This window comes from Podarcis cretensis (genome assembly GCF_951804945.1).
Source record: "Podarcis cretensis genome assembly, chromosome: Z".
NCBI lineage: Eukaryota > Metazoa > Chordata > Lepidosauria > Squamata > Lacertidae > Podarcis > Podarcis cretensis.
Window position 1 is genome coordinate 45,242,110 of NC_137184.1, and position 15,391 is coordinate 45,257,500.

Here is a 15,391-nt window from a genome sequence, read left to right on the forward strand (position 1 = left end):
GAAACTAAAACCTATCCCAAGATGCTAGCGAGTTTGTCTGGGTTCAGCCCAGTAGCTAAAAGGGCAAGCTCCTCTCTTGTGCAACAGCCTACTCTTAATTCAAGCATTTGCTAATCCTGAATTTATAGCTGATCTTGCCACAACACTGTTTTATATGCACAAAGACCTGGTATTACATTGGCTTTAAACACTGTTTCTTGTTCCTTGCTGTGGTGGACAAGATGGAGAGCTCCAGAGCTCTCAGAACTTCACTAAGCTACAATTCCCAGAATTCCTTGTGGGCCGTTGTGATAGCTAAAGTCTACATGAGTCTGTAACATAGGTAAGTTATGAATCCATAATATAGATAATGCTTGAGAGTTTCCCCTTTTAGGGATGTCAGATTTCAAACTTACCAATATTTTCTGCTGTGGGCAGTTCCTACAATCATAGAATTGTATAGTTGGAAGGGACCTTGAGGGTCATCTGGTCTAACCCCCTGCAAGGCAGGAATCTCAACATGCAGTTCTACCATCCAATTTGAAACCATACCAGTCCCTGCTCAGCTTTGCAAATGTGCAAGCAGTTTCATTGCTACATCACTAGCGGAACTTCCCATAGGTTCAGTTCTAGAATTCTTTTCAAAGGTCCAGTTCATTGTGATGTAATGGAATGAAAATGTGTAAGATCGAAAAGGTAAACCAAAGCAGCAATTGGAAGCATTGCAGCTCCAATGACGGGGTGGAAATAGCTTCACATTTAGATGCTTTTGGTCACCTCTACATTCCTTGGCCTCTTGCCGTTATCTTCAGACCAGAAAGAACCTGTGACACTTTGACAATGAACCAGATTGTGCCATCCCTTTTCACAATCCTTTCTGTGGAGTTATCATGCTGTCCTAGAAATGCATTTTCAGGTGAGCCGAAATTGGTCTTTCCCACAACTAGGCAGCAGAACCCACTTAGGTCCTCTGAGCCAAAAGGAGTGGGGCCAAGCAGCTGTCCCCATGCAGGGCTATTCCAGGCAACCTGCTTATTAAGTATTCATCCTGATTTGCTTGAGCAGAGGTCAGATGGCATTGCTTCAAAGCAAGTGTTTTCCCACTCTCCCCAGTATGGTTTCCCATCATTTTCCTTAAGCAAAACATCTGATCTTTGGGGGAAGTGGGTTTGTTGCTCAACACCCCCAAGTCAACTACAATTGTGTGTTCTGAATTTACCAGTATGTGAAAGAACCCATCCAAAAATAATAAGAGTCTGGAAGTGCCTTCATCATCTTTCTTCTTTCTTTCTTTCTTTCTTTCTTTCTTTCTTTCTTTCTTTCTTTCTTTCCCTCACACAAACACAGCCTTCTCCACCCACCCATCAGAGCATGCTGGGATGGGAAAGTTTAAATTATTCTTCTGCAAACAATAAGCTCTCACCATGTGTCCTCACACCCACTGCCCAACTGCACTGGGAACAACTGAGGAGTAGACAGATATTAGCCCTATTTGCACTGTGCATTTAAAGCAGTATCATGCCAACAACTTTAAGCAATTGTGGCTTCCAGCAGTTTGTAAAGGAAAACTTTCCCCAGCTAATCTCCCTTAGGCAGGGTTAATGATGTTCTGTCCATCTGTGTAACATGGAATCTAGTACTCTGTGTGATCTTCTGACAATGAAATAGCATGCTTCTTTCCATTTTGCAGATTACAGCCACATCTGAACTGTACATTTAAAGCAGTATCACAACACTTTAAACAGCCATGGCTTCACCCAAAGTATCCTGGGAACAGTAGTTTCAGGGTGCTGAGGTTGTTAGAGACCACTATCCCCCTCACAGAGCTACAATTCCCAGAGTTCGCTGGGAACAGGTATTGACTGTTAAACCACTCTGAAGACTGTAGCTCTGCAGGGGTAGGGCTCTCCTGGCAACTCTCAGCATCTTTAACAGCTTCCAGGATTCTTTGGGGTAAAGCCATGGGTATTTGAAGTTGGATGCTTTAAAAGTACAGTCATACCTCATGTTACGTTTGCTTCAGGTTTAGCATTTTCAGGTTGCGTCCCGCGGCAACCCAGAAGTACCGAAAAGGGTTACTTCCCGGTTTCACCGCTTGCGCATGCGCAGATGCACAAAATGATGTCACGTGCATGCGCAGAAGCAACAAATAACGACCTGCGCACGTGCAGACGTGGGTTGTGTTCTGCTCATGTTACGAATGGACTTCCGGAATGGATCCCGTTTGCAACCAGAGGTACCACTGTATATTGCAGATGCAACCTTGATGTGTTCCTGTCTTCTTCAGCTGTTCCCAATGCCTATAAGCTGGGCAGCAAGGAGACAGCAGCGGGCACTCAAATCTATCATGTCTCTTCTCGGTCATTTCTTTCCTCAGAAGGTTGATAGCACCCTCCTACCAAGAGATTTTCCCTTGCAAGTGTTTCCCTCCTCACATTGGCCTTATAAGGTAAATGCAGAGCTGGGAACTTGTTCTTCTGTCCTAGCTTGCTTCTAAAAAATTAGATTATGTTCCACATCCTAGACCAGAACCTCTAACCTTTGGCCAAATGTGGCTCTCCAAGTCTCTCTTCCTGGCCTTCAGGACTCTTCCCTGCCATGCCCCCTCTCCTGAGGCTACGCCCCACACCAGCCCCGCTACACATGCTCCTCAGTAAGAGCTGTTCAACAGTGGAACTGTCTCCCTTGAGAGCTGGTGGGCTCTCCTCCCTTGAAGGTTTTTAAGCAGAGGTTGGGGGGCCATCTGTCCTGAATGCTTGAGATTCCTGCATTGCAGGAGGTTCACCTACATGACCCTTGGGGTCCCTTCCAACTCTACCATTCTAAGTATTTTTGCCTGGCCAAAAATTGCTTACCTGAGTGGACGATGGAGAGGGTGTTTTTTTATGGGGGAGGGGGGATGCCATGTGGCCCTTTAAAGGTTACCAAAGAGGCATTGTGGCCACCATGCAGGAAAAGGTTCCTGACCCCTGTTCTACAGCTTGCTTTCCAGTGAAGTCATCCACTCCCCCCTCTAAATGTTTTAGCACCTTTCAAGGCATACGAAGAGCTCGGGAAGAGTCCTCCAGCTTCAGAGGCCAATGCTGGGACAGCTCAGCCAACTTCGGAATCACTTCTGGAGTTTATGGGTGAGATGATTTTTTTTATTATTATTATTTTTTGTATGTGTGTGTGTGTATGTCCACAATAGACTGGCTAAATAAACTTCCATGTACTACTATGCATTCCAAAAATGTTTAAAACTTCCGGGGGGTGGGGTTAAGACCAATATGTGGTTAATGGCTTTGATTAGGAGTAGCAGAGGAGAAAGGGACGACAGAGGACGAGATGGATGGACAGTGTTCTCGAAGCTACCAGCATGAGTTTGACCAAACTGCGGGAGGCAGCGGAAGACAGGAGTGCCTGGCGTGCTCTGGTCCAGGGGGTCACAAAGAGTTGAACACGACTAAACGCATAAACAACAACAAAGGAGTAGCAGAACTCTCTGTCACTAATCATACATTCCTCGGGGCAGGGGCAGTCACTGGGATAGCACATGGGTAGGACCACTGGAGGGCAGCATCTGTACTGGTTGCCAATCTGCTACCTGGCCACATTCAAGGTGTTGCTATAGGTATATAAAGCCCTTAACTGCTTGGGACCAGTTTACTTGCAGGATCTCCTTACTCCCACTAGGGAGATTTGTCTGGCGCCTTCCTTGTATATCTTTAGGTGCCAGGCCAAAACATTCCTCTTCAACCAGGCCTTTGGCTGATTATTATTCTACAGCCTTTTAAATGTGTTTGCGAGAGAGGGGTTCTTGTTTCGTTGTTTCTGTTTTAACTATTTATCTGTTCTTTTATCTTGTATTTTAACCTTGTGAACTGTCCCAAGATCTTCTGATGAAGGGCGGCATATAAATCTAATAAACAAATAAATAAAATCTACTTCTCATTGTGTACCACTTGGATTTTTAAAAATGAAACCGAGATACAGAGTTTTATAAAATGAATGCTTGGGGCTCACCTGATAATGTCTTGTCAAATGATCAGTAATGCCCTATGCCTTTCTACTGCCCACAATATCATGCGAAATGCACACTGAAAAGTCTTCTGGCATGAAAGGATTGTAAAAATATTAGCCATACCTTAGCAACTGGCCACTTTTAACTGTTGTTGAACTAATAACTTCTCAAAATGCATGTTAATGCACTTTGATGTTGCTCAATTAATATTAAAGCACTTCTCAGATTTGGATCTTCCTGTGTCCAATAGTTTTCTTGTCTTCTTGATCATGTCTTGCACTGTTTCAACCTGTTCTTTTTGTGGAAGTCAGAAGCATCCCACACAAGACTGGACTCTCTCGACCGCATGTTCTCTTGAAAAGATCCATCAACTGGAACAATGGTAAATGTGTTTATTTAACTCTTTAATCTCTTTAAGAATGATTTGCTACTGTATGTCTCCTGGAACATTGCAAGGTGTGGGAAGGGTCTGATGGGAGACCCTGTATTGGAAAATTTTCAATGTCTAATGTTTTACAAATTTTTATGTGTTGTAAGCCACCCAGAGTGGCTGGGGAAACCCAGACAAATGGGTGGGGTATAAATAATAATATTATTATTATTATTATTATTATTATTATTATTATTATTATTATGAGATGTTTTAAGGACATGCAATTTCCCAATGCATATATGTCTATGCTGAGATCTAATTGTCATGCAACATTATTGGAAGTTGCATTTGTTGTCCTCCTAAGAACAATTGGATAGTGATTCAAAGGTTTACAGAAGGTGTGTGGTACAGCCCTCCCAGGTGTGAAAATTTCATGTTTGAATGTTTCACACACTCACACCCCCACTACCATCTTGCTAGGGTTTGGTAAATATATTACAGAAAGAAATAGCCTGGAAAGACAAAGAAAACATCAGTTTATTGCTCATGGCAAGCAAAGCTTTACATCTGGCTAAGATGGAGCGCAGAAATTACACTGGCGCATGGCAACTTATACGGGGACTAACTAAATTGGAGAAGCAAGAAGGAAGGACACAGTGAGAAGATGTGATCTGCTTTGCCCACAATTAGTTACTTAAAGAGAAGAAATCAGTGAGAGAAGCATAGGTTGCCTTTCAGTCTTCTGCCACCAGCTGGTTCAGGTAGCTCATTGCAAGAACTGCTACTCCACTCACCAACACATCTAAACTCTGTAAAACAGTGTTTTCCAAAGTGGGCAATACCGCCACTGGGGGGCACTGGAGTGACACAGGGGGCAGTATGGGCTTTGGAGGGGTGTTGAATAAAAATAAGAGGGTAGTGGAAGCATAAAGAAGAGAATAAATTTTTGAAAAACCGTTTGTACAAGTTTTATCTGTTGTGTAATGATGCTTACTGCCAAGTCAGGTGCCGTTGCAGGGACGGCAACAATGCCTCCCCTGGAAATTGCAGTTGTACTGGAGGCAGAGGATTTTTGCGGGCTTGGGTGAACCCTATTTGGCTTCAGGCAGGGCCAGCAGGTGGATCACAGCTTCCCTCCCTATTTGGCCAATGGCAGGCAGAATGTAGTGCTGGGGGCCCCCTGCGGTGGATTGGACTGAGCTGGAAGGTTTCACCTTGGTCCACCCCATGGGTTTTTAATCCCGGGGCCTGGTCCACCTCCTTGCAAAATTCGAAGAAGTGGGTGCCTGGGTTTTGGTTCCCATGTTGCTTCAGACAGTGTGAAGTAAGTAGCGTCACCTTAAAATGAGAAATGATATTAATTTCTCCTCCATACCATGGTTCTGCTGGCTGAGGTTGATGGAAATTGTAGTCCCAAACATCTAGAGGGCACCAAATTGGAGAGAGCTGGTGTAAGAGAGGTCGTGGGTACATGGCTCATGGTGCTTTCTTTAATTTACAGTGATTCCAAACCGGCCCGCCTTCGCGAAGATTGTCGTTGAAGGTTCTATAGGCTTTGGTTTTGCCTTTGTGATCGCGATTGCTTTGTGGTGTCTCCTCTCGTAAGTATGTCTATTTTTTAATAATAAATTTTAATTAGTTTTTTTACGTGAAATTTGAAGTTATTCAATTCACTTTTGATATAATAATTTCTTACATTTTGACTTCCCATTCTGACGTCCGTGATGCTCCTGTTGCAGTCATTTATCTGCTGCCATAACTACCATTTATTTTCATAATATTCATTTAGTTATTCTCCTCCCCTTGCCTATAATTCAAATCCTGCTTGCAATTTCATTTGACTATAATTTTTCCTTAAATAGTTAAAAAAAAATACCCACGCTTTGACAAAATTCTCATCTTTTTGGTCTCTTATTTTTGCTGTCAATTTTGCCATTTCTGCATAGCCCAGTAACTTTAAAATCTATTCTTCCTTTGTTGGAATTTCTCCTTCTTTCCACTTCTGCACATTCAGGATTCTGGCTGTGGTAGCAGCATACATAAACAATTTAACCTTTTCTTCTTCTTCTTCTTCTTCTTCTTCTTCTTCTTCTTCTTCTTTGCTTGATGTTTGAGCATCACCCTTGCATGCGGCAACTCAAAGGTTCAGTCCCAGAATCTCTAGGTAGGACTGGGAATTATCCGTCTGAAACCCTAGAGAGCTGCTGCCAATCAGTGTAGACAGTACTGAGCTAGATGGACCAGTCTGACTCAGTATAAGGCAGATCCCTATATTATTGCTGGATAAATGTTCATTAGCCATAGTAGTAAATGGGTGTTGGCCAACAGTGCTTCCACATCTCTTTCTCTGAGGAGTGATGGCACACTTGCTGTAGGGAGGCGGGGTTTCAGATGCCTTCTTCCTTTGACGAACTTGCTTCCTCTTCCAGTGAATTGGTAGGTCGACTGAAGGGGGTTAATGCTCGTGGCAAGCGCCTTCTGGCGCAAAATTTCTTTTTGAGGCAAGTCCAGGAGGAAAAAGAGGCAGCCAGGAAAAAACTAATGGAAGAAAAGGAATATGAAGGCTCAACTAAGACAGGTAAGACTGTTGTCAATGATGCACCTGTAGACCTGAGGTGGAAAGACTTCAGTATTGTCAGATCTGCTTTGATTTCTACTAGAAACCTACTAACCGGTGCCAGGTGCAAAAGAGATAAGGGACTCCCCAGACAGGAATTTTATTGTGTGTATATTGTGCAACAATAATAGTGCATTGGGGTTCCTTTGAACACCTTTCTGTTCATGATGCTATCAGGGTGGTCCTATGCAATTCCACATTCCATACTGTTAGTGCCTTAAAACATGCACACAAAAAGCATTTCCACCTACAGAAGTTTTGGGGTGATCACACTGCTTCATTTCCAGTCAGTGTGTATCCCATAATATCCTGCTGAAATCCTAATCTACCGCTTGAACTAATTTACAAAACTAGTAACACACTTTTACAAGCATTGAGTGCCACAACATAGCAAGATGATACAGAGAATGAGAGGGAAACTAATAACGCCCTTTTCAAGGCTTCCTTGACCCAACTACTGGTAATCTGAGGAAACCAACGTCCAATATGAGATACCTTTTAATCATTTATGGACATTTAAGAACTTTGGGAGAAGTCTTCTCCCTTGCTTTAAACATGATTGTTTATGCTTTACACACAGCAGTGTCACCTTTTAATAATTATCTTAGCCAAATAAATCCAAGTCAGAACTCAACCTCAGATAGACAATGCCTGCAGATGAAAACTCTACATTCTGACAAAAAAAATTAATCACTTCTTCTAGTCATAATTCATCATCATCATCAATTCCTTTATTCGACTTATAGTCAGAAATAAAACACAATACAGAATTATAAACTAAAACATCATAGGGGTACATAAATAAGGTAGGGCCACAGTACTAAACCTCTCACAGATAACCCGCATCAAGGCATTCTAGTCATAATTCCTCCTAGTATTTCCCAAATAATTCTTATACGCTTTTAAGGAAATAAACTCAAATGAAAACCGGCTACTTTACACTCAATTTTAACTCTCAGTATGAAAATCACAGAGGAGGACTCTTCTACTGTCTCCTGAGACAGATGGATGTCAACAACAACATTGAACTCTGCAGGTTACTGCTGCAGCTTGGAATATGAGTGCATGTTTGCCCAGCTGACCTACTGTAGCAAGAAAATTATTATTATTATTATTATTATTATTATTATTATTATTATTATTTCACCAAAACTACAGCAATGGAAATCATGGAAATAAAGTGTTATGAGTTTGTGGGTGCTAGACCACTATGGTCTCCGAATCAAGCATCAGAATTTAATCTGTTGTTGTTGTTGTTGTTGTTGTTGTTGTTGTGTGTAAAACAAATAAAAATAAATAAAACAAATAAAAATATAAAAGAAGAAGAACTAGGAAATAGCCAGGTAGATTAAGCGGGGAGCAAAGGATTGATTACCTAGTCCCTTCCAAGGTGAGCTAAGTCTGGCAGGACAACTTTATGGTCTTACAGATAACTTCATGCATTAATTAAATTTAAGCATGTTGGTTATATGAGGCTGATTGTCTCACAAAACCACTCAGGAAAGTGTAGCTCTGTAGAGAGAGTAAGATTCTCTGTAGAGAGAGTAAGGGAGCCCGGCGGCAGTGGCGTAGCGTGGGGGGTGCAGGGGGGGCCGGCCGCACCGGGCGCAACATCTGGGGGTTAGGGTTAGGGGTAGGGGTAGGGGGCGCAAATCCACGGGTTAGGGGGCCCAAATTGCTTGCCTTGCCCCGGGTGCTGACAACCCACGCTACGCCACTGCCCGGCGGGAACTCCCGCCGGTCTCCCCAGGCTTGCGGATATCTGCCCAAAGCCCGGGGCGCGCTCCGCTGCGCTCCCCAGGTTTCGGGCTGCAGGCTGCTGTCTGCAAGCCTTGGGAAACCAGCGGGAAGTCGTGCCGGGCTCCCAAGGCTTGCAGACAGCTTCCTGAAGCCTGGAGAGTGGAAGGGGTTGGTGCTCACCGACCCCTCTCGCTCTCCAGGCTTCAGCGAAAGCCTGCATTCGCCCCATAGGACGCACACACATTTCCCCTTCATTTTTGGAGGGGAAAAAGTGCGTCCTATAGGGTGAAAAATACGGTATATTGCAGATGAGGCATATGTCAGACATCCTGCTGAGTGCTGGAGTTGGCACAATCAAATAGTTGATGAAGCCCAAGAAGCCTACCCCCTCCTCACCAAAAATCCGCCAACTTATTCTTGGAATTAAGTGGAAATAACACAATTTGGCCAAAGCTATCATAACTGGGCTTAGATGTGAAACTGGCAGCTAGTCTGGTTTTATCTTTCTAAGATAGTTCTATTATATTGTAGCTGAGGAGTATGAATTGACTATACAGTGGTACCTCAGGTTAAGAACTTAATTTGTTTTGGAGGTCCGTTCTTAACCTGAAACTGTTCTTAACCTGAAGCACCACTTTAGCTAATGGGGCTTCCCGCTGCCGCCGTGCCACTGGAGCACAATTTCTGTTCTCATCCTGAAGCACATTTCTTAACCCAAGGTACTATTTCTGGGTTAGCAGAGTCTGTAACTTGAAGCATCTGTAACCTGAAGCGTCTGTGACCTGAGGTACCACTGTACAAGCTAAGAAGTATGAATTGTTGGGAAAGGATCTAGAAGACAATTGTGTATTGGGGAGCCTCTAATGTTTTGCTGTTTTGCTGTGTTCTGTTATGTTTTGCTGGAAGCCACACAGACGCATGGGGCAACCCAGTCATATGGGTAGTGTACAAGTTATGGGGTTTTTTGGTTTGTTTTTATTATTATTATTATTATTATTATTATTATTATTATTATTACTATTACTATAGAAACAAGGAAAAAGAAAATAATGGAAGAGGAGGAGGAGGAGGAGGAAGGAGGATATTCTGTCCCAGAAGGAAAAGCAAAGAAAAAGAAGAAAGGGAAAAGGCATGCAATAAAGAAGAAACTAGGTAAAATTAAGAAGGTTGCAAAATCAGAAGCTGTGCAAAAGCACATTGGTAAAATTAAGAAGGTTGCAAAATCGAAAGCTGTTCAGAAGCATATTGGTAAGATCAAGAAGGCCGCAAAATCGAAGGCTGTTCAGAAGCATGTTAGTAAGATTAAGAAGGCAGCGAACTCCAAGGCTGTTAAGAAGCACATTGGAAAGATTAAGAAGGCCGCAAAATCGAAGGCTGTTCAGAAGCATGTTCGTAAGATTAAGAAGGCAGCGAACTCCAAGACTGTTCAGAAGCACATTGGGAAGATTAAGAAGGCCGCAAAGTCCAAGAATGTTCAGAAACACATTGGGAAGGTCAAGAAGGCAGTGGCATCAAAGGTAAAGAATAAGAAAGAGGGAAAAAGTAAGAATGAGAAGAGCTCTAAAAAGAAGAAGGAAGGTGAAACGAAAAGTAAAAAAAACTCACACAAAAAAGTGAAACATAGGAAAAGTGAAGAGGATTCTGAAGACTCTGACTAGCAAGCACAAAGACTAGAACCAGGTGGTCAGTGGGGATTGGTCAAGAGCAGGCGGAGTATAGCATCATCCCAAAAGGAAAGTGAAGAGGGCAGGGGCACAGGTGGCCTCACATCAGGGGTAGCCAAAGTAGTGCCCTTCAGATGCTGCTGGACTACAGCTCCCATTATCCCTGGCACCATTGGCCAAGACAGCTGGGGATGATGGGAGCTAGAGTCCAACAACATCTGGAGGGACACCACATTGGCTACCCTGCCTGTATTATTAGTCTGGTCTTGATGACAATGGAGGGACTTCCTCTCTGAGCACTTCTTCTCATGGCAGAGAACCTTGTACTGTCACCTACAGATGAAATACAAAAGATTGAAATTCACATCTGAAAAAGTGTCCAAGGAGTATGCTTTCCCTGCAGTAATGAGTGGGAGCCTCTTTTCCCAAAAATGGAAAAGCAGTCTTTCAGGAGACTTAACCATTGTTTAAAGCAATGGTTCCCAACCTTTCTTTGCCCATGCCCCACATAAGCATCTCTAAAATCCTGATGCCCATCTCCACCCCCTGTGACATATAATTCTTATTACAGTGGTACCTCGGGTTAAGTACTTAATTCATTCCGGAGGTCCGTTGTTAACCTGAAACTGTTCTTAACCTGAAGCACCACTAGCTAATGTGGCCTCCTCCTGCCGCTGCGCTGCCGGAGTACGATTTCTGTTCTCATCCTGAAGCAAAGTTCTTAACCTGAAGCACTATTTCTGGGTTAGCGGAGTCTGTAACCTGAAGCGTATGTAACGTGAGGTACTGCTGTATTCAAAAAGTGAATTCCTATTCGCATGGAGGAAGCCCAAAAGGCCATTCACTGTTAATAACTCATTCTCAAATTGCCCCCCTTTTAAAAATCAAATTGCCCCCCTATGGGACGCATGCCCCACCTTGGGAACCATGGGTTTAAAGGCTTGGCACTGTCCCTTCCAACTTTATTAGTTCTTTATTCTAAATATATAGGGTGGCATCCCATGCTAGACCTACTCAGAGTAAACCCATTGAAATTAATGGACATGGCTAACAAGTCCATTATTTTATTTACTCTGAGTAAAACTTTGTTGGATGCAGTCCAGAATATCAGTCAGTAACATGCCATAAAATGTGTGTCAAATGCAGGTATTCCACAGTTACCCAGTGACAACAGCTGGTGGGCATCATTTTGGCAAAATGGCCTCAAGGGCAAATTGTGACCCCCTAGTTGAGCAATGACTGGCCCATGAGCTGGAGTGCCTAGCTACTGAGAAATTGAACAAGCTTAAGAAAAAAGTGGGATACGGGAGGCGCTATGGGTTAAACCACAGAGCCTAGGGCTTGCCTACTGGAACGCTGGCAGTTCGAATCCCCAAGACGGGGTGAGCTCCCATTGCTCAGTCCCTGCTCCTGCCAACCTAGCAGTTCGAAAGCTCGTCAAAGTGCAAGTAGATAAATAGGTACCGCTCTGGTGGGAAGGTAAACGGTGTTTCCGTGCGCTGCCCTGGTTTGCTAGAAGTGGCTTAGTCATGCTGGCCACATGACCCGGAAGCTGTACACCGGCTCCCTCGGCCAATAAAGCCAGATGAGCGCCGCAACCCCAGAGTTGTCCATGACTGGACCTAATGGTCAGTGTTCCCTTTACCCTTTATCTTTACCTAAGAAAAAAGTGCTGTAGCATCCACCTGGCAGAAGCTGCTGCTGCTACAGCTGCTGCTGCTGGTGGTGGTGGTGACTAATGTTATTTTTACTAGTAGTCTGCATTTCCATGCTACTAGCCTGCTAGCAAGCTCATAAGTAATTGTGCAAGCTAGTAACTGGTGTGGGCTATTTTACATAGCCGGTCTCCCAGACGCAGTACACAGCAGAGAAGAGTGGTTGCCTTTGTGCCTTCAAGATGGGCTTATTGGAAGCATCCCAATGGTCACTATAGGAAGCAATAGGAATGGAGGAGCAATGCAGGCTGGTCCATTAGAATGAATGGGGCCCTTCCCCACTAATCTTAGTCTGCGTCTCAGCATATTGCTGCCTCCCTGCTAGCAACAAGACCAGGAGGTGGCCCTAGCTGTCTGCTTCCCTCCTTCTTAGTCTCAAGATTCCACTTGAAGTAGAACTCAGCGGGAAGGGAAATGGTGACAAAGAATTAAGCCACATTCACACCATACATTTAAAGAACTCTGATACCACTTTAAACCAAAAAATCCTAGGAAATGTAATTTGTTAAGGCAGATTAAAGTTGCTAGGAGATCCCTATTTCCCCCAAAGAGCTGCAGTTCTCAAGAGTGGATTAAATAATCATTCCCTCTTCCCCAGGGACTCTGGGAACTGTAGCTCTACAAGAGGAATGTTAGGTCTCCTTACAACTACTGAGATCATCCTCTGAAGGAATTTGCAGCTGCTGATGACAAGGTGTGAATTCCCCCTCACCCGCTCCCCACACTACATTTAAAGAGGTAGCAGCAATTATTATTTTTCTTTAAAAACTATCTCAAACCTGTCCTAAATTTTATTTCCTAAGTCATACCTGGGCTTTGCCATTAGGGGGAACCAACAACACATCCCAAACCTCATATCAAGGTTTTTCAGTCTTAAAAACAAATAAATTCTGTTGTCTGAACATTCTCTCTTACACCCAGCTCTCCCCACCCCCCACCTCAATCATCACTTTTTGTAGTAGTAGTATTAAACAGAAACCTGCAGTGCCGAAGCCTTGTTTGGAATATTTTGGAAAACATTTGTTAAAACACTGTCGAAACGGTTTAGATTTCTTTGAAACTATATTGGACAGAATCACTTAATGTATTCAACTGGGGGGAGAAGTCGCTTGCGTGATTGATATTGATATATATAGTGTGTGTGTGTGTGTGTGTGTGTGTGTGAGAGAGAGAGAGAGAGAGAGAGAGAGAGAGAGAGAGAGAGAAATACAACATCTTCCATTGCAATTGTCTCTCCATAGCTGCTTTGGGGCTCCCCCTGAAGCCCAGAGATAGCTGCCTCCCCCCCAAAAAAAAATAAAATATTGTGATCTAGCAGTTGGGTAGCCAGGTGTCCTAATTTACAAGTAACAGACCTCTATTTTAATGAGAGTCCTAAGAACATAAGAAGATTAGGTCAATGGCTCATCTATCTAGCCCAGCATCCTTTTCTCACAGTGGACAACTGGAAAGGCCTATGAGAAACCCACACACAGGACCTGAGTGCAACAGCAGTCTCCCCACTTGTGATTCCCAGTGACTGGTGTTTAGAGGCATGCTGGCTCCTGACAGTGGAGGGAGGATATAGCCATAATAGCTAATTGTCACAGATATCCTGCATTAATTTGACTAATCCCAGGTTAAATCCCTGCCATCTCCAGGTTGAGTTGAGGAAGATTCCTGACTTTCTAAACCCAAGACAGCTGCTACCAGTCAGTGTTCACAAGAGGCACACAACAAGTTAACCCTCCAGAGGTTGTTAAACCACAACTCCCATTGGCCCTAGCTAGAATAGCCAAAAGTCAGGGGTGATAGGATTTGTAGTTCAATGTCAACTGTGAGATGCCATGTTGGCTAACTCTGTAAACCATACGAAGTGCGATGGACCAGTGGGAACAGTGCAGTTGGAACTTAATGGTCTTGTGCAGGCAAGGGACAGGCTCTTGGCATAGTGGTCCAACCTGGAATAAGGAAGCTTCTAGTGAATGTGATAGCTGCAGCTTTAGAGGTGTGGGTTTAGCCAGAGACGCAGGAAAATGCCTTATACCACTGGAGTCTAGCTCAAACTGGCTATGTGGCCCTCCAGGTATTCAGACAGTGGACGTTCCCCAAACTACCTGGTGTTGCCATTGGGAACTGAACCTTGAACCTTCCTGCATGCAGAGCAGATGCTCTGCCACCCAACCAAAGCTCTGTCCCAGATCTACACAGCTGCTAAAGCCCAATGAAATGTGCAGCTCATTGACATCAAAGGGCTTTAGCATCCTTAACACCATGTTGGAATCTGTGGCCCTTGCGTAGAATGTATCTCACTGGCACCAGTTTCAGTTGAAAAAGGCATGATGTCACAAATGTCCCCATAAATCCACGAAAAAATATTTCAGGCAGCTGTGTTTTGCAGAGAAGGAGATTTTTTTTAACAAAGCTATGCTTCCCTGATTCAGTGGTGTTCAGTGGAAGAAGCTACTGGGAAATGTAATTGATAATTTTTAAGTAAATGTAGCCTGAGCACAGAATGCAGATGGCAAACCTGCCATGCTGCTGACCTCAAGTTATGATTAAAATAGAAAACAAACAGGAGGCACCGAACTTTGTAATAATTATTTTCGCAACCACTGTTGTTTGCTCCATAATGCAGGTCGGTGGGTCAGCCCGGAGATTCTTCCTAATATATTAGTAAATAAATTTGAACAGATTTTAATTTGCTAATGGAAAGGGCTGCGACAGTTGCTCGTATGCAGCGAGCTACTTTGTCTAACTCATCAGCATGCATCACAGCCACTCGGAGCCATTCACAGAAAATGTTACATTTCCATAAACTGTAGTGCAATTTGTCAGGAGGGAGGGAGGAAAAAAACATCCTCTGCAAACTCTGCGAGATTAAAGATAAACGCATATCATGCAGCCATCATTCTTCAAGAGAGTCTTTAAGATAACTGAATGCCAAACACCTGCTTCAGAAGTCTTGCCAAGTAATCTGGTTCCTGCATCAATATCCAAGGTGCAAAAAAGAAAAGGAAAAGAAAGAAGGTAAGCTATTCCAGTTGGAACAGTGGACATGTTAAGATATGAAACTGCAATGGGTCTTCTGCCGGTTTCAAAGAATTTACCACCCATCTAGTGTGGTATTGCTAGGTCATATAGATTTGTAAAGTAAGAAGGCACCATCTTGTCCAACCCTCTGGAATGCAGGAATCAGTGCTAAATAATCCCTGACAGATGGCCACCAAACATCTGTCCAAAAACCTCCTATGAAGGAGAGTCCAGCAGTTTACAAGGTAGATAAAAACCAGCCCTGTGGCATAAATCTGCATAAAGTTT

General features: G+C 43.6%; 1 protein-coding gene across 1 annotated transcript; it reads left to right on the plus strand.

Annotated features, from left to right (window-relative positions):
* Window positions 1-651: 651 nt before the first annotated feature.
* On the plus strand, window positions 652-10,751 carry LOC307208239 (uncharacterized protein; the record flags this gene model as incomplete). The annotated part of the gene is made up of 6 exons (XM_079962854.1): window positions 652-895; window positions 3,006-3,107; window positions 4,290-4,364; window positions 5,857-5,956; window positions 6,785-6,933; window positions 9,742-10,751. 6 exons carry the CDS (start codon window positions 652-654, stop codon window positions 10,368-10,370), a joined length of 1,299 nt encoding a protein of 432 aa, XP_079818980.1. The 3' UTR covers window positions 10,371-10,751.
* Window positions 10,752-15,391: the final 4,640 nt, after the last annotated feature.